Below are 23917 nucleotides of genomic sequence, written 5' to 3'. Positions count from 1 at the left end.
AACATGTGCTTTCATAGGTGAAGACAACCTATTCCGATTCTTCATGGATAACAAGTCACTCCTCTGGATGGAACACACGCTGCATTTACCGTTGTCCTCAGCCACAAGTTTACAATTAATGCTGCGGACTGTTTCCTCTGAGTGGGTATCAACTACATGTATGTACCCTCTGATGTTTTTGTTTTTCAGAAAGTCAACAAAGTCCTTGTTCCCAACACATACCTTGGACCCAGCTACAGATTCTTCATCCAGAACAATGGGGATACTACGCAGAATATTTGTTGAAGGTGCAACTTTCTTGCCCACAAACACAACTTTCCATGTCCGGTCCTCGAATATGGTGAGGCTTTTGGGAACGTAGACATTGTGCTCCTTCACAATGACTGAGAAGATCAAGATCCAATCGTGTCGCTTGCTCAACGACAGCCCATACTCCTCTGCTGCTTCTATTCCTGCTTTCACAACATTTGGGGTCGGAGCAATCCCATCCTCCTCCTCACATGTGTCATCGTGCTGCTTGAAATCTCTCAAAGGAATGTTAACCGTAAACACCTACTTCTTCCGTTTCAAAAGTTAGAAACATGCCAGCTTCCTTTCACATGTACGGCAAATTAAGTATCGATATGAAGTGCCTCGTGGATAGTCCTTTCAAACGCTTCCTTGTATGAATTCCTGTTATCAGCTATTGCAGTCTTTGTTCCGCAGAGCCGGCAATACTGTTCCAGGAGCTCTCCGTGCTTAGATGCCATCGTCAATCTGTTTTTAGCACACACACCAAAAGGGAAATGGTTAATATAATTCCATCTTGATTGTATTATTAGAAATGGTACAGAAGAAGTTAAACAAATATTTCTTGGACACAAAACCTACAATAGATATAAATTATTATTGTTTAAATAAGATGACACCAATCATTGCCAAGTAAAATATAAATATTATTTATTAAATTAACCAAATTTGATTTCACTTGTGCAAAGCAGAAATACATGTAGATGTTCACATTCATATTCAGGTGTTATGAATTATAATACAAGACATGAGTCAATCACAATATCTAACTTCATACTGACATTTGCTTCATGAAGGTCTCCAATACTGCTGCTGTAGTTCTGTCCTTAAATTCAAGGTTTAAAACCACAAGCTCAACTTTTCTTTTTTTTCCAGCCTTCATGTGAACCTATGAAATATGCATGATATTTGATTAATTGATGTGCTCTCCTTTGGCTAGCCATACATTTTCTTCCTCTTGCAAAATCTGATCCTCATGCACTTTGAAAGCTAATAGAAGTTAAAAGGTCAAAGGTCATAGTATTAAGAAGTATATAGCATAGAAATGATAAATACATGTACTGTATACAAGTTCAGGCTCACATCTTTCATCAGGAAGTTTTCTGTATTTTGATGAATTTTTGATAGTCAGCAAGTGCTTAGTTAAGATTATACACAGGTTTTGCAGGGTGCTGTACAGATTTATCCAGTATATCTAATTAATATCAGGTAGGATACCAAAGATATTTAGTTAACTAGATTTTATGAAAAGATGTGGATTCTGAAAAATATTTTTTAAAAATACAAGCATGGTTTAACTGTCAGTATTTTTTGTTGGTGTAATGTAAAAATATAAAAGATAATATTACAATGTTAGTATTTACAGAAGAATGCTTCCTTAATATTTGTGTAGTGTGTGCTTTACAGTGCTAAATGTAAGTAGAGTTGGGAAATATTTCAAATGCATCCCTGTTTATCAATATCAACAAGCATATTGAATTATTAACCATACAATTATCATTCCTTCAGGTTTTTATATATTCTATAATGGTGTACAATGTGTGAACACTGGATTTCTAAGACATATTCATCACTGTAAAGAATACAATAATTGATGTAAATTATTTGAAATTTTGAATTTACTTAATATATTTCATATATTAATTTTGATTCTCTTGCCAAGAGAAATAGAGAGAGAGAGAGAGAGAGAGAGAGAGAGAGAGAGAGAGAGAGAGAGAGAGAGGGGAGAGAGAGGGAGAGAGAGAGAGGGAGAGAGAGAGAGAGGGAGAGAGTTTTTTTTTGGGGGGGGGGTTGAAGGAGGGATAGAGAAGACAAGACATGAGTTATATTAGATGAAAGACAGAAATAAACAAAAATACATGTATATAAATAGTCCATTGTGCTATACAGTACTGGTATTCTTTTTGTTGTTATATTGTTCATTTATATTGTTAGCTATACCTGTTAGGAAGAGTTTCTTATTTCAGTCCCATTTTGTGTACCGGTATATCATAATTAAAGGGATCGTTTAACAATGTTAAATCTGAGATACACGGCCCTACGTGTTATCAGTGTCTGTGATATGGTGTAATATTGAAGCCCTAAAAAAATTGTGCTTCAAAATGATCAAGAAGTGCCTCAAAAAAGTAAAAATCTTTGAGTGACCGGTTTTACCATACTCGTTTTCCCCAATAGACTGTAGTGTTATGAAAACCGTTAGGCGAACGGTTTTCAAAATTTGTAATTCCAATCATAAATATCTTGATAATCAGACTGGCGATCGGCTTGTAAAAGTCATGGGGCTACTGACTGACCTAAAGGTTTATAATTTTCATTGCATCATGAGCTAAATCCAGAATTTTATTTCAGAATCTGAGACAAAGTTACCGGATCCCTTTAAATTTATTGAATTCAGTAGTTAAAACAAACTCCATTTATGCAGATAATTATGTTATGAGACCAACACACTCCTTGGTTCTATAAGACATACTTTTACTTACCGGTACATCTAATATGCAGTCAACACCTTCATTATTCATACTCCTTTTGAATTTGAGTTTTGTGTGTGTTTTCTTAACTCAAGAACTAAAGGTTGACTTGTTAAATGGGCCATTGATGAATACTTTAAAGATGTAAGCTTTTTCAAGAAACATAAATTGAGACAAATAAGTTTTACACATACTTTAAAAAAAAAAAATTTGTTACGGTTTGAATAATTTTGCTGGTAACTGTAGTATGTGTTTGTTCATTCATGTATATGATATTTTATCTGATTGGGGGATATTCCTTCATTATATATCTGTGCCATTTCTAGCATGTATGCATGTGATATATCAATAAATGAATGTTGTTTATACCAAGTCACTATACAATGTGTTGTTTTTCATCTTTAGCAAATGTCCAGACTGTGACATTATGGTATTGTTGTTGTTGTTTTGTTGCTTTTTTTGGGGGGTGGGGGGGGGGGGGTTGACAGAAAAAAATATATGGAATGTTTGTTTCAATTTAGCTGCCGGATTTTGGCTCTATCTGAGAAGCATCCCTTTAATTTTATATTTGTTTATGTGCGGCAGTTAGCTGCTAGCTCTTTTTTTCTTCACACTTACTTACTTGTGTGATTTTGAAAAGTCAATTAACACATGCATGCAGCTTGCTCGTATCACTGAAGTATCCTGCAATATTTGAGAACAGAGCTAGCTAGAGAGATCCAGAGTAAAAGAAAGAGCTATATGGGGCTCACGTATCATATGAACGAAAATAATCAAACTGTTGAAATAATTGTAACTTTGTGGAACAGTGATTGTGGTGGATGCATAGAGGAGAGATATGGGCAGTGAAGGAAGAATACATGAAGCTGCAGGGACAAGTGCCTGTGAGCTGTGAGAGTATATATAGTAACTAGACGAGATAGTGGGATGGAAGATCTTAAGAAGCAGGGATCAAAAAGAAAATTAGAGAAAGCAATTACTTTGACCATTCAGACATGAGAATGCTGCAGATGTAATATGGAACAAGTGAGAAAGAGAGAATGTTCAAAGTAAGATAATTATCAATGAAGATGAAAGTGGAGTTAGATAAAGAATGGTATTGAGAAGACCACCTCCCACCACCATGATTGCCTCCCTTAAAACATTCCCAGTAGGTGTCAGCTAGGATGTATCCCCATGCCTACACGTATATAGGATTTGATTATTTTGCCTTCACCATGAACAGCCCCACCCCCTTGGATTAATCATAGAGCTAGAGATTAGAGAGATAAAGAGAGAGGGGAGGATAACATGGAATATGTACACATATACAAATGTTGCCTCCCAGCTCCCCCCCCCCCCTCGAAAAAAAGTGGGGGGGGGGGTCGAGAGAAATAAATATCTTGTATATATATATATATATATATATATATATTACAGTTGTATGATGCACGAGTCAGCAAAGGTGAGGTATTCATAATGTCATTTTCAAACAGTTTCCAAATATGCAAACCCTAACCCTGACATACTTCTTTCATAATTAGTTTGAAACGGACAGGCTCTTTTCCTGGGGAGGGGAGGGGAGGGGGGGGGGGGCCGGGCAGTGCTCTCGAGGGTAACATATGCTAGTATACATTCAGCTATCAATTTTCATTTTAAAACCTTATTTCATGTTTTCTTTAATTTTACTGTAAATAATTATGACAATATTAGTATCCAGAATTATGCCATTTTCTTATCAAAACAATAGAACATGAATTGAATTGAATTGGTGCGAGTCTGTCGACACGGTAACGGTATTCTAGGCTCCCAGGCACGTCTGATCCACAAAATAAGTACCGCTAGCTGATCTCCAGCTGATCGAACCAGCCCTGGCCCCGCACCCTGCCCGGCGGCGCCGCAACGCGCCGTACGTCATGTAAACAGTGCTCTTTGTACATGCACACATATATGCACGTACACGGGTTGATACTGACAGACTAGTGACTTCTGCCGAAGCAAGAAGAGCTAATTCATACCTTCAGGACAGGCCAGCGAGATTTCTTTCCCGAAAATGCCTGACAAGTTAATCTTCTTCTGCAATGGTAAAAAGGTAAATGTTTCACTTGATATGCATTCTATTAATTAGTAGTTCTAGCATGGCATTCACCACTGCTTTTAACACGCATTTCAATGGGATGTCTGTGAACTTGAAACGCTGCAGCTGCTCAGGCCCAGGCGCTAGCCCATGCAGCTCGATCAGCCAGGCCAGCCAGGGGACCAGCCGGCAGCCAAGGCAAGCAAGGCCAGGTCAAGACGTGTTCTAATTTGGAAGGCATGTTAGCACGCTATGTATGCACATTCTTGCGAAAAAAATTAAGAATAACATAGGGGTGGATATGGAAGCCACAATAAATTTTGTTAAAAACTTAAAATATGATTATTATTATTTATTTATTTTTTTTTTTTTTGGGGGGGGGGGGGGTGGGGGCTAGAAATGGCAAAACCAAAGGCAAGAGTGTAAGCATTTATGATTTTGTATTTTGTTGACAAAATATGTATCATCTCATTCAGACCTTTCATTTCAATTGATATAATTTTCATTATGAGTTAGTCTATAGATATAAAATTGTTTATACAAATTTATATTGCATATCATAACATGTCTGGCTCAATGAAACTAGTGTGATTTACTCTGGATATAAATTCTAGGGGTTATTAACTTATCTTTCAAAGTTTTTGTAAAAACCTTGAATCTGTGAATTGAAACACTTTTTCTTGATTAAACATATATCAGGCCCGTAACTAGGGGAGGGGGACGCACAACCCAATATAGCGGCAAGAATTCTTAAAAGAAAAACAATGAAGAAGAAAAAGAGAACAAAACGTTTTGGTGTTCGAAATTGTAAATTAAACTTGATTTTCAGACGGAAAAATGCAGCTGGGAGAGGGGATCGACACCCCCTCCCCCCCTCCCCATGTCTGCACAAACTCCTCCACTGAAATCCTATAGTTACTGATGAGTTCGAGGGTCTTAGATTTGGTAGATACTCATGATAATAGACGAGTCGGCAGTCAGGTTTGTGATGATGGTGACCATGTTTATTGAACTACGACGGATACCGGATATATCGGATATCGTATATCGTAACATCCCCCTTCCTCTGGAAAGATTGGGAATCAGTAAACATCACTGATCGATGATTAATGACATATTGCTTTGATAACAATACTTTTGGTAGTATGCAAGTTTTGGTTATTTGCTTCCTAATAAACTTTTTCCAATCAGGTTATATAACATAAAATCTTGATTTGTTTTCAATACGTTTCTTTTGTATTGTATTAACGAATGAGTATTTAACTGTCTATATAATTATATCGTTCCACTTTCAACTTCACAGTTGATCTGCAAGATTGAACATAGTTTTGATATAACTTGATTCCTTTATAAAATGAATTTCCAAACGAAACATGTTTGGGCTAGCATCTGTTTAGACTTATAAACATTATGCTTGTCATACCAAAAATACTGTACAATGATTATACATGCATATGAACAATAAACTTCTCAGACTACATTAAACTAAGCGTCTTCTGTGTTCTTCTTTATCTTCTCTCTTCTTTGAAGAAGTTTAAGAGTTCAGTTTCAATCTTCACACATGTATCTCGCTGGTGTACGGATGTTGCGTCCATATCTTGTTGTGGTTTGCGAGTTTGATGTTGGTCCTTTAGATTGAATGTTCTGAGTTTCTGGTGTTGGCTGATGGTCGTTGCCATTCTGTTGTGGTGTTTCTGCTTGAGTAGATGAAGTGTAGTCTTCGTCGAACCTAACACGCTTTGGAGTAGGGTTGGTTGACGATGGAATCTCCCTCAGGTGAGATCGGTTTCGTCTCAGGATTCCTCCGTTAGGTGTTGATACTTCATACGACCTAGGCTCGTCGCAGACTTTGGATACTTTGGCTGGTATCCAAGTATGATCTTTGGGATGTAGGACTCTGACTGGTTGTCCTACGTGGAGTGGTGGAAGATCTGGACCCGCATGTCGATCGTGCGTTTCTTTCATCTTACTCTGTCGATTCAAGAGATGATCAGTGGTGGTAGATTCTCTTGAAAGATGATGACTTGGCAGTGTTGTTCTGATGGGTCTTCCAAACAACATCTCTGCAGGTGATCTCATGTGACTGTCAACGGGTGTTGCTCTTAGGTGTGACATAGCCAGTTGACTGTCTTGGCCAGTCTGTGAACACTTTTTCAACAGATTCTTGACGGTACGAACCATTCTCTCAGCTAGTCCGTTGGATCTTGGATAGTGAGGTGAAGAGGTTGTATGGGTGATCGACCACTTCCGGCACATGTCCTTGAAGTGCTTCCCGACAAATTGTGGACCGTTGTCGGATACGATCTCCTCTGGTGGACCAAATAGACTGAAGATTCCACTCATCACGTTGGCTACTGCAGCACTTGATGTGTCAGTCAGCTTGTAGACTATCGGATACTTGGAGTAATAGTCGGTGACGAGTAAATAGTCTTGTCTGTTGAGCATGAACAAATCTGTTCCTAGTCTAGTCCAAGGTGCTGAAGGTACATCATGGGGAAGCAACGGCTCTTTCTGTTGCCTTGCCTGGTGTTCCTGGCATGCAGCACATTGCTTTACGATCTGTTCAATGTCCTTGTTGATGTGTGGCCAGAACACTGTCTCACGAGCTAGTCTTCTCGTGCTCTCGATTCCCATGTGTCCAAGATGAAGTTGTCTGAGGATATCTTCTCGAAGTGTCTTTGGTATGATGACTCGACTTCCTTTGAAGAGTACTCCTTGAGATACTCCAATCTCATCTCTGTAAGACCAGAATTCCCTGAGGGATGTCGGCAGCTCCTGAAGAGTTTCAGGCCAACCCTGAGTGACTGTCTGCCACAATGACCTAAGAACAGGGTCATTGGATGTTTCCCTCTGGAGTTCTGTTCTCTTGTGTTGTCCGAAGAAGATCAAGTCGATTTGATGAGTGTCTTCTACTTCGGAGCAGATTGATTCCACTCTGATGTCTAGTGGAACATCGCGTGCTTCCTTGGGGTTAGGAAGACGGCTCAAGGTATCTGAAAGAATCATTTCTTTCCCAGGTCGGTACTTGACTTGGCATCTGTATCCTTGTACCTTGATCAATAGTCTCTGTAGACGAGGTGGTGCGCTTCTTAGAGGTTTCTTCCAAATTGTCTCCAAAGGCCTGTGATCTGTTATCACAGTGAATTCCTTCCCGAATAGGTATGTATGGAATCGGACGATACCAAACACTAGGGCTAAGGTTTCCCTCTCTATGTTCGAGTAGTTGGACTGTGCATTGGAGAGACTTTTGGATGCAAAAGCTACGGGTTTGCCATCTTGGAGCAGGCATGCTCCCAGCCCTTTCATTGATGCATCTACCTCAACGGTTGTCTCTTTCTTTGGGTCAAAGAACTGCAAGCATGCACCCGATGAGACTGCGCTTTTCAGGCTGTTTAAGGCATGTTCGTGATCCTCGTCCCAGACGAATGGAATTTCCTTGTGAAGGAGTTCACGAAGTGGTGCTGACTTCTCTGATAGATTAGGAATGTATGGTGCTAGGTATGTGAATAATCCTAGGCATCTCTGAACATCTTCCTTGTCCTTGGGTGAAGGCATTGTGTTGATAGCTTCAACCTTGCTTGGATCTGGGAAGATTCCAGATCTTGTGTACATGGATCCAAAGTAGCTGATAGCTTCCTTCTTGATAGTACACTTGGAGCTGTTAAACACGAGTCCTTCCTGTTTCGCTGTCTCCATGAGTAAGTGGAGATTCTTGTCGTGTTCCTCCTCTGTTTTCCCGACAATGGCAATGTCGTCTGCGATACATACGCAGCCAGGCACATTCTGGACGATCCTATCCATGTGTTGCTGGAAGATGTCTTGGCTTGTGCATAAGCCGAAGGGTAATCTTTGGAAACAATATCTTCCAAATGGTGTTCTGAAGGTGGTCAGGTCTTGGCATTCCTCTGCTAGGTGTACTGACCAGTATCCAGCCTTTGCGTCTAGCTTGGAGAATAATTGAGCTCCTGCGAAGATTGGTTGGATTTCTTCCAAGGTTGGAATTTTGTGTGGACACCTTTTCAAGGCATCGTTCAACCTTCTGGGGTCAAGACATATCCGTATGGATCCATCTTTCTTCACAACGGTGGTCATCGAGCTACACCAATCTGTGTGGTGTTCTATCTTTCTGATGACTCCTTGCTTCTCCATGTTATCTAGTTCGGCTTTGATCTTGTCCTTCAGATGGACACTGCACTTTCTAGGTGCATCTATGGTGGGCTCTGCATCATCTTTCAGATGCAGCATTGCTTTCCCGCTAAAGCTTCCTATGGCATCAAACTGATCTGGGTATGTTTGTTTGAGGTCACTAACACTTGTGATAGGTGTATGTGTAGGTGTGTCCTTGTGCATTGTATGGATTGTGATAATCCCGAGATCTGTGCAACCTAACAACCCTAAGATAGCTGGTCCATTCACGTCTGCTACGTAGAATGTATGTGTATACCATTCTGGACTCTTGTATCTACACTTTATGTCTAGTGTACCAACGCATGGTATTGATATTTCGCCATATGCTACTAGCTTTACTGGTGTACGTTTCACTACTTGCCTCCACTTGTCACCATATATTTGTTTGGCTGTGCGTACTGTGATAGTATTAGCGCTTGCCCCAGAGTCTATCTTCAGATATAGGTAATGCTGACCTGATTTCTGTGGGCATATGATGTCAATGTTTGCAAAAGCTACTGTACCCTTTGAGTTGATCACTGTGTGTGTTCCGATCGTGTGTATGGTGTCAAAATGTTCGAAGTTTGATGGACCTGCTGATTGTTGATGTTCATGATCTGTGCTAGTATCATGTTCAGTGTCCATTTCACTTATCGGTTTATACTTTCGACCCTTTGATTTTGATCGTGATTGGTTACCGTGTTTCGGTTGACGGTCATCAGATTTATGGTCATCTGATCTACGATCTGGTTTTCGACTTCGATCGTTCTTAGCCTTTCTACAGAACTTGGCCCAATGGCCCTTTGTGTCACAGGCACGACACACATCGTGGTACGCAGGGCACTGACGAGGTTTGTGGATACGTCCACAGTTTCCACACGTCTTTCGTCCCTGGTTCCGCTTGAGTGAATCTATGCTTTCTTTAGCCGGCTCGAGCGTTTCTAGGCATTTTCTGCTCGCCGCAACTGCCTCGTATTTTCGACCCTCTACAAGAATTGCTTCGATTAGATATCCTTTAGGCTGGTCCAATAGGAATTTCTGGAATTCTAGACTTGGTGTTGAGGTGATGACTACCTCCATTATCCGCTCGGCAAGCTCGGATTCCTCAAAATCGCATGTTTTGGCTTTGTCTCTACATCGAGTAACGAATGCGTCAATGCTCTCATCTTGTCTCTGCCGATATCGCATCAGCTCGAGACGATGGACCCGAAAATTAATGTTTACCTTTATTTGTTTCTCAAATAATTTCCACAGCTCTTGTGGTTTTTCTTGGTCGGCCTCCGATAGCCCAGACGCATTGATTCTGCGCAAACCTTCGTTGCCTACAGCGATTTTGATTTTATAGCCTTTTTTTTGTTTTCAGTTATTTCTTGATCTGCCAACACAAGCTCCATTCTCTGCTTGAATAGCTTGAATTCTTCGGGTAGGTCTGATACCTCCCATTTCATCTCTGGATACTTAGTACTCATTGTATATGTCACGTGTGCGTATTGGTTACGACAGATTATATGAATGAGTGTAAATCTTTGTGTTGTTTATCTTAGTGTGAACAGGTCCTAACCGGCTGGTGTTGATAAGGTTCGTACACGTAAACCTGTGTACGCTCTCACACCTGTGTGAATGTCATTAGGTGTCTCATGCAATGAAAATGTTGATCACTCTCACTCAATATGTCCGACAGTGACAATTCCTCACACCAGATATTATTGTTAATATTATCTGAAAACAGGTTTAATGTTCACACCTCTGATTTAGTTTAATTTTAGATTTAAACTTTACTAGTTAAGTTATTATGCAGACCCCTGTGTCAGTGATTGAGCACAGTTATAACTTGATTAGGCTATTCTGAGCAGGCTTTATGAACCTTTATATGCTCATACACACATCACCATTCACGTACGAGTTCATCGGGATTATGCAGTAGCATCAGTGTCTCGGTACACTGTGCGGTATGTACGATGCACGTACTATGCATACGAAAAAGTGCGACGTGACAAATCGCTAATCGACGATAATTTTGCTAATTATACTTCCCAACTGTCGTGAACTGGATCAATTGTGTCTTCAAAAATCAAACTTGATTTCGAAGATCCCACTAGCTGCCACCATGATGAGTTCGAGGGTCTTAGATTTGGTAGATACTCATGATAATAGACGAGTCGGCAGTCAGGTTTGTGATGATGGTGACCATGTTTATTGAACTACGACGGATACCGGATATATCGGATATCGTATATCGTAACAGTTACGGGCTTGATTGCGTTGTTGATCACGTCACTCAAAGAAAATAAATGATCAGATAATTTAATAATGATGAATACATACAGTAAGTCTTTTTTTTTATGTCTTAATTTTTATAAGTTGAGCAGTTTGAGTGGAAAACACATTGTATTTGTACATGGGTAATTCCATGGGGTTGGGGCAATTTTTGTGACACGTGTGACTACCTCTCCAATCAACCATGTTTGCTCAAATTAATTTAGTCGTGCATGGATCATGCAGTTAATGTAAGAATTAGGGGTCTAGACATTCAATGTCTAAAACGTTTGTGTATCTTCCTGTTTAGCTGTCTTGCAAAGTGGTGTAAACTAAAATCATTGTCAACAAGACTACCGGTACGGATGATGTTTTATTTCTGAATTTATTGACCCAAAACAATTTGAACTTTAGTTTGTACTTTGTACTTTGTAGTCACACCCAGGTTTACATGTTTGCCCAAATCTCTGAACAGGGATCTAGAATGAAGAAAAAATAAAATTCTGCTTCGTAATCATTACTGCAACAAGCCTCAGTCAAGGGTCTATATTTCCTTAGATAAAAACTAGAATGATATTTCTTTTTCATAACAAAGATATTTCTGCATTTGAAGAAAAAAACCAGTTCAACTTTACATCATAACATAGGCTAAGTGTTCATTTTGTATTTTCTGATAGAATCACATAGTTAATGTCGATCATGCTATCTTTTTTTCTTCCAGATCATCGAAAAAGATGCAGACCCAGATACTACTCTAGATGTCTATCTTCGAACAAAGTGTATCCTTTAATATGTACATACCTGTAGGCTGTATTACCTAAATCGATCTATTTAGTTCACACATTTAAAACAAAACTTGTAGAAGTTATCAAAGCATACAGCTATTTGAGGATATCTTAAATTTGGGATATTTGCATGCTAAATTACTTTCAGAACCATATGAAAATGCTATCACCTTTTTAAGTTGACCATATGCTTTCATTGACTTGTAAAGAATAAAAGAATGTGGAACTAATAGGTTAGCAACAGGTTTTATATTTCACAAAGGCCAGGTTTTAGGTTAATTTCAAAGTATTAAGTATACACCCATTTCATGATGTCTTTAATTTGATTTGATTTGAGGGGGGGGGGGGAGGTAAAAGTCTTTTCCAGTGGAAAGTAGTATTTCTGGAATTTTCTTTGAGGATATATGTATTGGGGGGGGGGGGATGCGAGGGACGAGGGAGCATAGTGAACGAGAGTGGCAAAGATGACGGAAGTGACTACCCCCTCACTGGTTTTTGAGGTTATGTTGTATCGAAAAAATACATTCCGTAGCAGAAAAACAAGCAATATACTGTTTTCACATTTCACTTTTACTTTGCGGTTAGTTAGTGTGCAGTCCGAAGGGTTGTAAATAGTTAGTAGGGAGCTTGGGCATGGATGGGAATTCTATTTCCCACTTTAAGCCTGAAGTCTTTCATCTACGGCTGATTGTCAACGAAACGGAGTTAAGTCTTTTGATAATTCCATTTGTTGCTACGGCAGGCAGCCAGTGAAAACGAATTTGTTTAATAAAATTATGGAAATGCAAGCACTACTTTACTCAAACAGAACTTTGTTATTCCTAGCTCATTCTTCCTGATTGAGGTGTCATATGAAAGGGCAGAAACTCAACTTCCTAGAAATGTGATTTTCTCTTTGTAATTCAGATACCTTCCACCAAATGACTTTTTGGTTTCCTCTCTTCAAATTGATTTTAATTGCATTATGAGTTGCATCAATGAAAGAGGAGGATCTAAGCTTGCAAATATATGTCATTTATCAATTATAAATGTAATTAAGTTATGATTAAACATTAATAATTCTTGGTTTCGTTTTTTCTGGGACGCACTGTAGTGATTTTTCTACTTTTTTTGCATTTTCCAACATCTCTGACACTGTTTGCTTTTCTGCCTGAAGAACTCTGTTCAGTTCATGAAGGGGACGTGTGATTTATTGCTACAGAGAGCGCTAGATAGCTCACCCCAGATTTACATGTAAGACCATCATCTAGATCCCTCGCTTTGCCGTCGCCAGTCTCCTGGCCAAACTCTAACAAGCTCTTCAAAATTGCTCCGTAGTTGGAAGGCACAGTCTGTATAACCATCTTGTTGGACACAGCGGTTTTGTGGTGGTAGAAGCAGCAGGGACAGAATCTCCACATACATGCTAGAAAATAGCTTGTTGTATTTCCCACTTCTCTTGTAGAAGTTTGCCAGATCTTGTTCTAGTTGAAATGCATCAGTGAGAGATGCATGTATGCTTGGCATGCATGTTGAGATACCAAGTTCACACAATGTGCTGCACAGTGACGGTGGAGACAAAGTGGATATTCCGCCCGCAGAATTGTTTGACATCCATTGAATTTCCCGGCCATGTTGGCGGCTCCATTATAGGCTTGTCCCCTCAAACATGTAAGGTCAACTCCAAGTCGTAGTAAGGCTTCCTTTACTGTACTTGCCAAAGCACCTCCTGTTGTCTCCTGCTGCTCATAGAATCCTACAAAGTCCTCATGCACTTCAAGATTTTGTTCAACATGTCGAATACATACTGATTCTTGTTTTTTCATTTTGATATCCCGGGTTCTATCAAGAATTACTGTGTATTGTTGAGAGTCCTTGATTTCCGCGATGATAGCTTGGAGGATTGTATGGGAGAATATATTCTGGATCTCCTCAATGCATTCCATTTCCTGTGATGTGAACATTGTTGACCATCGAAGCCACTGCCTCAGTTCAGGGTCTAATTCTGTTTGCATCAGTAGTAACTGTTGCAGATTTCCTTCTGTATCTGCATGCCCACGGAAAGGCATTCCTTGTCGCAACAAGTACCTCACTGCCTGAACAAAATACAAGAAAACTTTTCCTGTTCAGTTCTTGTTGTTTACAATTTTGCTTGCTGAGTTGTAGTGCCACGTTCACTCCTTCATCTTGCTGAGAAATCTTGAATACTGCTTGCCTAAGAAATATTGAGGCTTGATGATTCAACGCTCTGTTCCAGTTCCTGAATCCAGTTGTAGTAAATGTTAACTCACATCTCTCAGTCTTCATCAGACCTTGCTTGATAGCACTTGAGCATTGAAAGCAAATGACTCCTTGTAATTGTGAAGAAAAATGTAACCATGGAAACTAATTATACCAGTACTTTGGGAAATACAACTTTTTTGTTAACAAAATAAAAAAATATGTAGAGATAAGGTTAACGGTTTAGATTTTATTCATAAAGTAGTAATGTTATTGCTAATTTGGACGATGTACGGACTGTGCGGCAAAATAATGGTCAGAAGTTTGGATATTTGTGTTCCGTTATAAATATCCAATCCTGCCCTTCTGCTGGGCCATTCAATCATTTTAGAGTTGTCAATATGGTAGTGATACCTAGCACAGAAAGGCCTATATTTATTATGGCTTTTTCATGACAGAGTAATTCATAATAAACATTGAAAAGGTGGAACCTTACATTAGTTCTGCAAGCTCTGATTATCTGATGTGTTTTATTGTGTTTTGTTCCAGTAAAAGTAAGAGTATAAATAAGAGTGAAAATATGAAGCAGTTTCCTTAACGATGTGAGTCCAGTAAAGCTACATGGAACGAAGCAAGCGTGTGGTGTAGGGGCATGCGGGGCATGTACTGTCATGCTTTCATATGTCCATCCTCAGACGAAAGCTATACGGTAAGGACTGACAACATTGCTGATGGACATTGATGATTGTCCACATCAAAAATTACTCTCTCGCAATCACCTCCTATCTCTCTGTCCCCACCCCTCCCACCCCATCTCTCTCTCTACCTCTACCTCTCATTCCCCCCCCCCCCTCTCTCTCTCTCTCTCTCTCTCACACACACACACACGCTCTCTCTCTGCTCTCTCTCACACACACGCTCTCTCTCTCTCTCTTTATGTATACATGTATAGGGGTTCATAGCTATCCTGTTATCAGGGAAATCCTGAAAAATGTGTTTCCCTTTTTTTCCAGTCACTGAAAAATCAGGGAATTTAGATAAAGAAAACACTAAAATGCATGGAAATGGTATATTGATCAAACATTACAATGTGCTTAGCTCAAAATAACATTCATTTCCTTATGATATATATATTCTTTTTGCACTTTAACTATATCTCATCAATTCTATCAAATTCAACTCAAGTTTTGTATGAAAACATATGTTTGCTGCTATTTGGCTGAAATTGCGATACTTCACAAAATCTCTCTGAAATTCAACTCAAGTTTATGAAGACATGTTTGCTGCCATTTGCCTGAAATTGCGATACTTTACAAATAACATAAAACAAGCATACCGGTAGGTTACAAGGTACACCTTTGCAATTCCAATGAATATAGATTGGCATACTTTATAGAGTCAAGAAGCCAATTAACATAATTATAATGTTACATGACATTTATTATTCAAAGCCTTGTTTACAGTACCGCATGATGTAAAGAAAATGGGTTAAAAATTGCACAAAGTCTGCTCATAATCAAGTTCTTTCTTCTCTTTCATTTGATTGATGCAGCCATGAAGCAGTTGTCTCCTGCCTGACGCCCATCTGTCTCCTTCACGGCAAAGCAATCACTACTGTAGAGGGTATTGGAAGCACTAGAGATAGGCTTCATGTAGTTCAGGTACTTATGGAAGAGCATAAGCCCAAAGGGTACCCAATCACAAACAAATATTGTAATATGTATTAGTATGTTCAGGGTTCCATGTTGCTGTACTTATTTCAAATAAGAACTTCAAATATTACTGCTATAAAGAAGATATACATGCATATATATAAAAATCCAATTACTACTTTTGCGTACAAATCCGTAAACTTGAGTGTGAATGTCAAGTTTTATGTATTATAAAGTTCTGTTTACTTGTAATTTTTACGATCAACTTTATTTAAACAATCATGTACCTTGTATTGAATAATGTCTTTAAACTTGTCTGTCGAGGCAATCCAAAGGAAACAGTGGTCACTAGATACAGATGACCTCTCTAGACAGATTCTACATCATATCTATCTTTCTTCTTTCTATCTTTTTGTCTGGAGAGAGAGAAAGAGAGAAAAGATATGAAAGAGAATTTCTGGTCATTATGTTGCCTCCTTCTGTAGGAGCGTCTTGCCAAGAGCCATGGTTCTCAGTGTGGTTTCTGCAGTCCTGGGATGGTCATGTCCATGTACACCCTGCTACGAAACAACCCCAAGCCACAGGTCAAGGATATCCTCAGGCACCTGGAAGGCAACCTGTGTCGCTGCACCGGATATAGACCTATCCTTGATGGATTTAAGTCCTTCTGCGGGGTAAGCTAACCAAGGGATGTACAGGAGGGGGTTGTAGTTTGTATTCATGCTGTGTCGCTGCACCGGATATAGACCTATCCTTGAGGGATTTAAGTCCTTCTGCGGGGTTAGCTGACCAAGGGATGTACAGGAGGGGGTTGTAGTTGGTATTCATTCTGTTTATGATGAATTATTGATGTTTCATTCATTGATTTGTATCCTTCTGCGGATAAGCTGAAAGAGTTGGATATTGGTGGTTTAAAATAATTATAATGTGATGCTTTATTGCTTGTTAAATTCATGGATCTAAGTCCTTCTGCTTTATTAATTGATAAAGGGATGTACAGGAGAGGGTGGTAGTTGGGGTGAGTACTGTACTATCAATTACTCAAAGTAACTTTCCAATTCTACAATGTTCTTGCAAAAGGATAGATTTTTAGTAAATGGTAAATAAGTTACTTTTAGCCTTCAGTGACAAAAGATTATGACATTCATTCTATTTACAGTGTATTCTTGTGTTTGAATGTAAGCATTGGAGGTCAGGAAATTTTTACTTTGGGGATTGAAATTAAGTTAATTAAAATATACAACTATATCAGATTTGTTATCTTTGTCTTTTTTTTTCATCTCGCAAAATCTTTCAATGTATTATTGGGTGATTGAATGATACCAAACTACAACTTGATGAATTTGTGTTATATTTCAGAAGGAGGATTGCTGCCAGCGAACAGGTAGCTCATGTCAGTCAGAGCCGGATTATCAGCCTATGAGTGTGAGTACACAGATATCATTTCTGATAACATTAAGTCAAAAAGGCTAACTCATCCATTATTTCATGATTAATGATAATGTATTTTGATTACTGACATTAGTATGGAAATTAGCCATGAATATTCAATATTTGCCTGAGAATGTATGTTACGAGGCACACAAAAATATTATCTGTATAATATCAATGGAATTATATAATTCTCATTCATTGCATGTTCCTTTCACAAACTATGCAACCAAACTCTATATTTCTTTTTACAGATGGTGAATGATGAAGATTGGAAACCTTATGATCCTTCTCAAGAACCGATATTTCCTCCTGAACTTCTAGTAAGATTCAAAGTGTATGCTATTTATGTTCTGTGAAGAAATATAAAGATGATGCTGTTTATTTTCTATGTCTTTGCATTATTTTTCAGTGTCTTGATGTTTGGTCTGTTTCAAGCTTCTACATAGCAAAAGTACTGAAATCTTAAAAGTAGTTGGTAACATATTTGACAATAGAGCTTGGACTTGCCATGTGCTGCTTAGAAAACTGTAATCATGTACGAAATGAAAATAGAAATGAAAATGAAAATTGAATTGGAGATTTCGAAATTGAATTCAGAATTGATGCTTGCATGAAATCAGGGCAGAATACAATATCTCTTTAAGATTTATCTTTCTCTCTCCTACCTCACACAGACCAATGCTGAAGAATACAATCAGACAGTGATCTTTCGGAGGGGTCAATCCACATGGGTCGTGACGTCAACATTGGAAGAACTGCTTCAACTCTTAGCGGACAACTCACAGGCGCAGCTCACCATGGGGAGCACCATTATGAGTAGGTCATTTATCTTGGTTATAATGTGTTCCAAATGAAGAATGGGACCGTCTAATATGACAACGTAGCCGGAAATCTCTAATAAATCTAAGAACAAAACCATTTCCACTCTTCAACAATTGTGCAAACTCCAGCTCAGTTGTCTACACAATGCATGCATCTGTCTTGATGAAATGTAGTTTAAATCATAAAGTGATCTGAAATAATATGTAAACTTTGGTGACTTCTGACTTTTATTCAGTAAATTAAGCTCTTTTGGCTCTTTAACGCTTGAATTTAATTCATCTTAATCAGTCATTAATTTTCTTGTACTCAACCAATATTATGTGATCTGATGGCTCAACCCACGGGCAAGCCAACAACAGATTAGATTAGATTTTATTGAACGATTTTAGTTGAGTTAGTTGAGTTAGTATTGGTTTTAAAAAAAGAAGTTTTGAGCCAATGAATCACACATGTCATTGAAAGGATGGGAGGACTGCATCAATGTCAAAGCAATGACAGTTTCTATCTCATTCCCCACCAGGTACGCTCAAGTACGAAGGAGATCACTTCCCTCTTCTTGTCTCACCTGGAAGAGGAGTCACAGAACTGACCCAGGTCACAACCTCTGACACAGGGGTCACCTTTGGGTCAGGGGTCAGCGTGTCTCATTTTGAAGAGCATCTCAGGGGGATGGTAGAGAGGTTGCCGGAGCACCAGACTCGGTCTGCCAGAGCTATAACTGACATGCTTGGTCAGTGGGCAGGGCAACAGATTCGCAACATGGCTGTGAGTTCACCTTTGACCTTTTAACCCAGCCCTTTTGTTATAGATCCTTCATTAAGTTCATATCAATGGAATGTGGTGGATGGCTAATACCTGTTCATATATCCATAAAAAGATAAAGTACGTATTTTTCCTCCTTTGAAACGTATTGGACACAACTTAATTTTTGTTTCCCATATGCATTTAAATACCAACTGATCTAATATCCTGTTATGTTAGGGTTTTGCATATATCTAACAGCTTAACATATCAAGATGTGGGCACATATTGCAAACATTGTACAACCATACTTGCCAATATAACATCATATGACATCTTTATTTCCTATTAATCAGGGTGAATCGGAACAATTTTTGTTGTTTTACCGGTACTTAATATTTTTTGTCAGTGATGAAGCACACTCTTTTTAATATTTGATGTATCATGAATAGAGCTAACAAAAAAAGACCTAGGTCGTTCTTAGAGATAAAAAGATTTGGAAAACTGTTTGCTCCTATAAACCACTATACTCCTATTCACACTGTGTTATTGTTTGTACATACTTCTTTCCACTCAGAGTATTGGTGGGAGTATAGCAGGAGCAAGTGGGATGTTGGATCTCTGTATCATCCTCATGGCAACCAAGACAACCATTACTCTTGTGAAAGCGGGAGGTATGGTCAGGATATACTATTTCTAGCATTTTGCTTCTGTATCTTTTATAGTGTAGCCGGTGATCCGACAGTATGCTACGGCTACAATGCCTCAATGCTTTTTTGGGGGTCAAAATTGTAGGATTAGGGTTGCAATTGGGTTTTAGGTTAAGTTTAGGGTAAGGGTTAAGAATAGTTTTATGTCCAGGGTGGAAGTTCGGAATTAGGTTGGTGTGGGAAATTACTGTGGAATGATTGTCGCAGGTGAAAGTGTTGTACAACCAGTGTAACCTGCTTTAGTGGCCCCCTGTATAGAAAGGGTTGTATAACACAATCTCTGGCAACACTTACTCTGGGCCATCATTGTACCCCTAACCCTAGACTTAACCTAATATCCAAATTGCAACCCTTTCCCTATCCCTTTATCTTTGATGATACAGAGCCCCAGGCCTTTGTCACAAGTGCAAATGCCAAAATAGTGGCCACCTGTATCACCTGCCTATACAGACCATATTTTTTTTCCCCTTGTGTGGTCTTCTTCCTCTTCATAGTCTTTCCTCATCAGCAGATGATAATTGTTGAATGTTAGTATCAATTACTGGTACAGCACATATTTTATTTATCTCATGACTATTATTTATAGGCTTACCACAACTAAGATCAGGCAAAACATCACAAAAATAATACCTAGGTTGCTACTTTATGTTCTTTTTTCCATTACACATAATATACTGGTATGTTTATATTTAAAAACGTTAATAAAATGAATAAATACCTTGGACTTGTTTGACCACTGTAAGGTCCTACCTTGCTAACATTACTCTGGGCCATTATCGTACACTAACCAAAATCGTAATATTAATATTAACTGTGCCTGAGTGCCGTACAACCATTGTAACCTTGAATGTAACATTTAGGCTCTTTAACTCTGCCTTACAGGAGCCAGGAGAACCCTTCCTCTGGACAAGGATTTCTACCCAGAACCCAACAAGTCAGTCCTGGCTAGAGATGAGATTATTGAATCATTGCATATACCTTTCACAGGACAGGCAAGTGTTATGTTAAAATATTCCAATTTGTTATGAACTATTTATGATTTATAGGACAAGTTTTCATAAAACTGCTTTTATATATTTAAACTTTGATTCTGTTTTTTGTTATATCTCCTTGCTAGCAGTGCTGTAAATCACATTTTCATTTTCTTTTCTCTCATTTGTCTTGTAGTCAATTTAAACAAATCATGATAATGTGTATTAAATTTATGAGACCTAATGATGAGACCTAATATAAACTAAATGATATTTACAGTGCAACTTTACATTCATTTTCAATTGTACTTGGTCACATATGCCACACAAAATACACAATAGAGGCAAGTATAGCCAACAGTCAAAATGATCAAATATGTGTGTGTAAAACTTGGGATTTTACTGATGTATATCAATCAGATATGAATATTTATATTTGGGAACCGACCTTAAACATCACCAATCGAAAAACATGACCCGTTCCTAACCATCATCTGTCAGAGTCAATTTTGGGGCGGAGATAGATAGGTGACCAAGTGAATGTATGGCTAGACCAACTTGTATCTCATCTGTGTTTGAGTGTGTAATTGGGTTTTAACATGTGTATCAATCATGTTCAATAAGGTACATCTTGGGACCGATCGAACCGATCTTAAATGTCACAAATGAAAGAGTGACTCTGTTTTGAACCAGGGTCTTTCAGAGTCGTAGTGAAGACAAAGAAAGAGGCTGTACAGCTAGACCAGTTCACATCACCCTGAATTTTAAGCTCCAAATGTGCATCAAATATGAACTTTGTTTGCTTTTATTGTGTCCCTTTCACTGTAAGTACAAAAGGAGCTATTGATTCAACAAAAAAAAAAAAAAAAAAACCTTTATCCTGAATATGTGATGCAATAGTCAATAGCAAATTATTACATGAACTTTTTAGAATATTAGTAGTATTATAGTACATAGTATATGTGATATTGTATCTTCACCAGCACAAGAGCACATGTATTAAGAGCAGCATGTACCAGTTCATTCCTTGTCTTAATAGACAGACATAAGAAAGTAGCGTTCATCTTTATGTTATAATGTCCATGTATGTACTATTACACACTTTCTCTTCATGCTGTATCGTTATTTTTGTCAACAGAATGATTACTTCTTTTCTCATAAAGTGGCCGAGCGTCGTGACAACTCTCGTGCATCAATCAGCTGTGGGTTCAGGGTGACCTTTGAACCCGAAGGTCAAAAGGTCAAGGATCTTTGTCTGGTGTTTGGTGCTATTGATGACAATCCATTTGTAGCTCAAAAGACATGCAATAGTCTGATCGGACAGTAAGTATCTTTACTTTTTTGAACATTGTTATTCAATTGTATTACAAAACGTAATACTTACTTATCAATATTTAATATTTGAAGAGTGCATTTTCCATTTTCCTATCATTTATCGAAACTGTCAAAATTCTTGGTAGTTGGACATCTCAAAAGCTTAGTACATGTATCTCTTTTGATATGTTTTCAAGTTTCTGTGTATCATTTATCTGTATTTAGATTTGTAAGGACATTAAAAATAATTCCCTTCAAACATGCATTATGTACAAATAAACCAGTTCTGCATCCACTTTCAAGTGATTCAACCTTTTAATTAGGAATCATCTGCTTTTCTATCCCTCACCATCCTTTCCAGACCGTGGAACCAAAGTTTTCTGCAGGATGCGATCCAGTCGGTTACCATGGAGATTACACCAATACCTCATCCTCATGAGATTTCAGCAGAGTACAGGAAGAGTGGTATGGTGACATGTCTTCTCAGGTTCTATGTTCAAGTCTCCCAACGCATCGACAACAAGCAGGTATGCAATTTGAAATTTGGTAATTTGGCCTTTTATTTGGTAAAACTAGAGAGAGAGGGAGAGATTGATGTAAAATGATAATGTAATTGTTAAACTTTGACAGATCATGCGAAGTTAAAGGTGATTTGACTTAGTCAGTGAAGTACGAATTACTCATCAATATGTATTTAGATTCTGAGAACAATACATCCCTGTCAATTAACAAGAACAACAACAAAAATCAAGATTTAGTATGCCGCAAGAAGATATGATATTAACAAGAATTCCATTTACACTGCAGTACAAGTAAAAGTACTTCAAATTAATTCTTGCTTCCTGCAGTCTTTAAAAGGCTACATAGACACTTAATTTAAGCGAAAATTAATGGTACTATTGTTTTCCTTCACTTGTATCCAGGCCTTGACTGGTCCTTTCACCCATGGTCAGTTATCAGATCCTAGCATACCTGCATCCTACAATGGGGAAGGCCCAGTCAGTACACAGATCTATCAGGTAACACTTCTGTTGGTTTTGTTTTGTACTGGATAGATTCTGTGCCTTTTTGTATAGATTCTGTGCTGTAATAGCAAAAAGGGTATCGTTAATCATTTGTATATACAATTAAACCTGTCATAAAAACAGCTCTAGGGAAACAAGGAAAGTGGCCTTTATAGGCAGGTGATCTTTATGTGCAGGTTCCTTTAGTGCAGGTTCAATGAGAAACCATATTCAAGGGAAAGAGAAAAAAAAAGTCTTTTTATACAGGTTTGACTGTAATATATTTTAGATTTTAATTTGGAGTAATTTTTAATCACTTAACAAGATGAATAACTATCATAGAAATTTGTTAAGCACACATAGAGGACAGGGTTCTGTAGTTGAATGCATGCTAGAGTGTTTCGTTATGGTAGAAGTTGTTCATTTTGATAATCGATTACCTTCCCTCAGGGCACAAGTGGAGGTTCTAATCAGGTTTAAAATCCACAATGTCTTTGTTACAAAACTTGGTTACACAGCTGCTGTTCTGAGCTTGAATGGGGAGTGCAGAAGGAGAGAGATATACAAGATATAGATAGTAGAAGTTTTCAGTGTACATAAAGGCACAAGTGCGCTAACTTCTTTGAATCCCGGAATCCATTGTAACATAACCACTGTCCCAGGGTTATGCTTTTTCTCTTAATATGATAAAAAAGGAATGGTGGAGCAGAGATTTACAGTAGGATTACATTAGTGTATCTCTTGTTTTTATGGATGTAGCATATTTTGCAATTAAGCTCTTTAAGATACATTGACAGTCATCATATGTTTCTTACTTTCCCACCAGCCCCCGCCCGTAGACCAGCCGGATGCTGATCCCCTAGGTAGACCCATTGTCCATCGGGCAGCTCTTCAGCAGTGTTCTGGGGAGGCGGTCTTCTGTGATGATATACCCGTACAAGAAGGTAGGAATCTGGAGTTGTTTTCTGTAATTATCTTATGCTTATTTCAGGGACGAATAATTTGATTGTAATGGCTCAACTAAATTTAAGATGCATCATTGGGTAATGT

The 23917-nt window shown here is 38.4% G+C and overlaps 1 protein-coding gene across 2 annotated transcripts in view; it reads left to right on the top strand.

The window, feature by feature from the left end:
• The first annotated feature begins 4701 nt into the window (after positions 1 to 4701).
• The window catches only part of LOC585597 (xanthine dehydrogenase-like), a 35263-nt gene continuing 16047 nt past the window's right edge, over positions 4702 to 23917 (top strand). The window contains exons 1-15 of one of the 2 annotated variants that reach the window (XM_030991475.1): positions 4702 to 4827; positions 11957 to 12014; positions 14832 to 14928; positions 15772 to 15880; positions 16357 to 16545; positions 17231 to 17296; positions 17557 to 17625; positions 17980 to 18121; positions 18648 to 18892; positions 19446 to 19542; positions 20461 to 20570; positions 21688 to 21872; positions 22225 to 22390; positions 22787 to 22882; positions 23694 to 23811. In XM_030991475.1, the coding sequence (XP_030847335.1) occupies positions 4789 to 4827; positions 11957 to 12014; positions 14832 to 14928; positions 15772 to 15880; positions 16357 to 16545; positions 17231 to 17296; positions 17557 to 17625; positions 17980 to 18121; positions 18648 to 18892; positions 19446 to 19542; positions 20461 to 20570; positions 21688 to 21872; positions 22225 to 22390; positions 22787 to 22882; positions 23694 to 23811 (1786 nt within the window). In that variant the 5' untranslated portion in view covers positions 4702 to 4788. Of the gene's footprint in view, positions 4828 to 11956; positions 12015 to 14831; positions 14929 to 15771; positions 15881 to 16356; positions 16546 to 16575; positions 16652 to 17230; positions 17297 to 17556; positions 17626 to 17979; positions 18122 to 18647; positions 18893 to 19445; positions 19543 to 20460; positions 20571 to 21687; positions 21873 to 22224; positions 22391 to 22786; positions 22883 to 23693; positions 23812 to 23917 lie in introns of those variants that run through there. The other variant, XM_030991476.1, reaches the window with a different exon arrangement.

Source organism: Strongylocentrotus purpuratus, unplaced genomic scaffold, assembly GCF_000002235.5.
Source record: "Strongylocentrotus purpuratus isolate Spur 01 unplaced genomic scaffold, Spur_5.0 spur5_scaffold_2, whole genome shotgun sequence".
NCBI lineage: Eukaryota > Metazoa > Echinodermata > Echinoidea > Camarodonta > Strongylocentrotidae > Strongylocentrotus > Strongylocentrotus purpuratus.
Note: the sequence above shows the minus strand (reverse complement) of the source record. Positions and strands in the feature narration are given on the sequence as shown.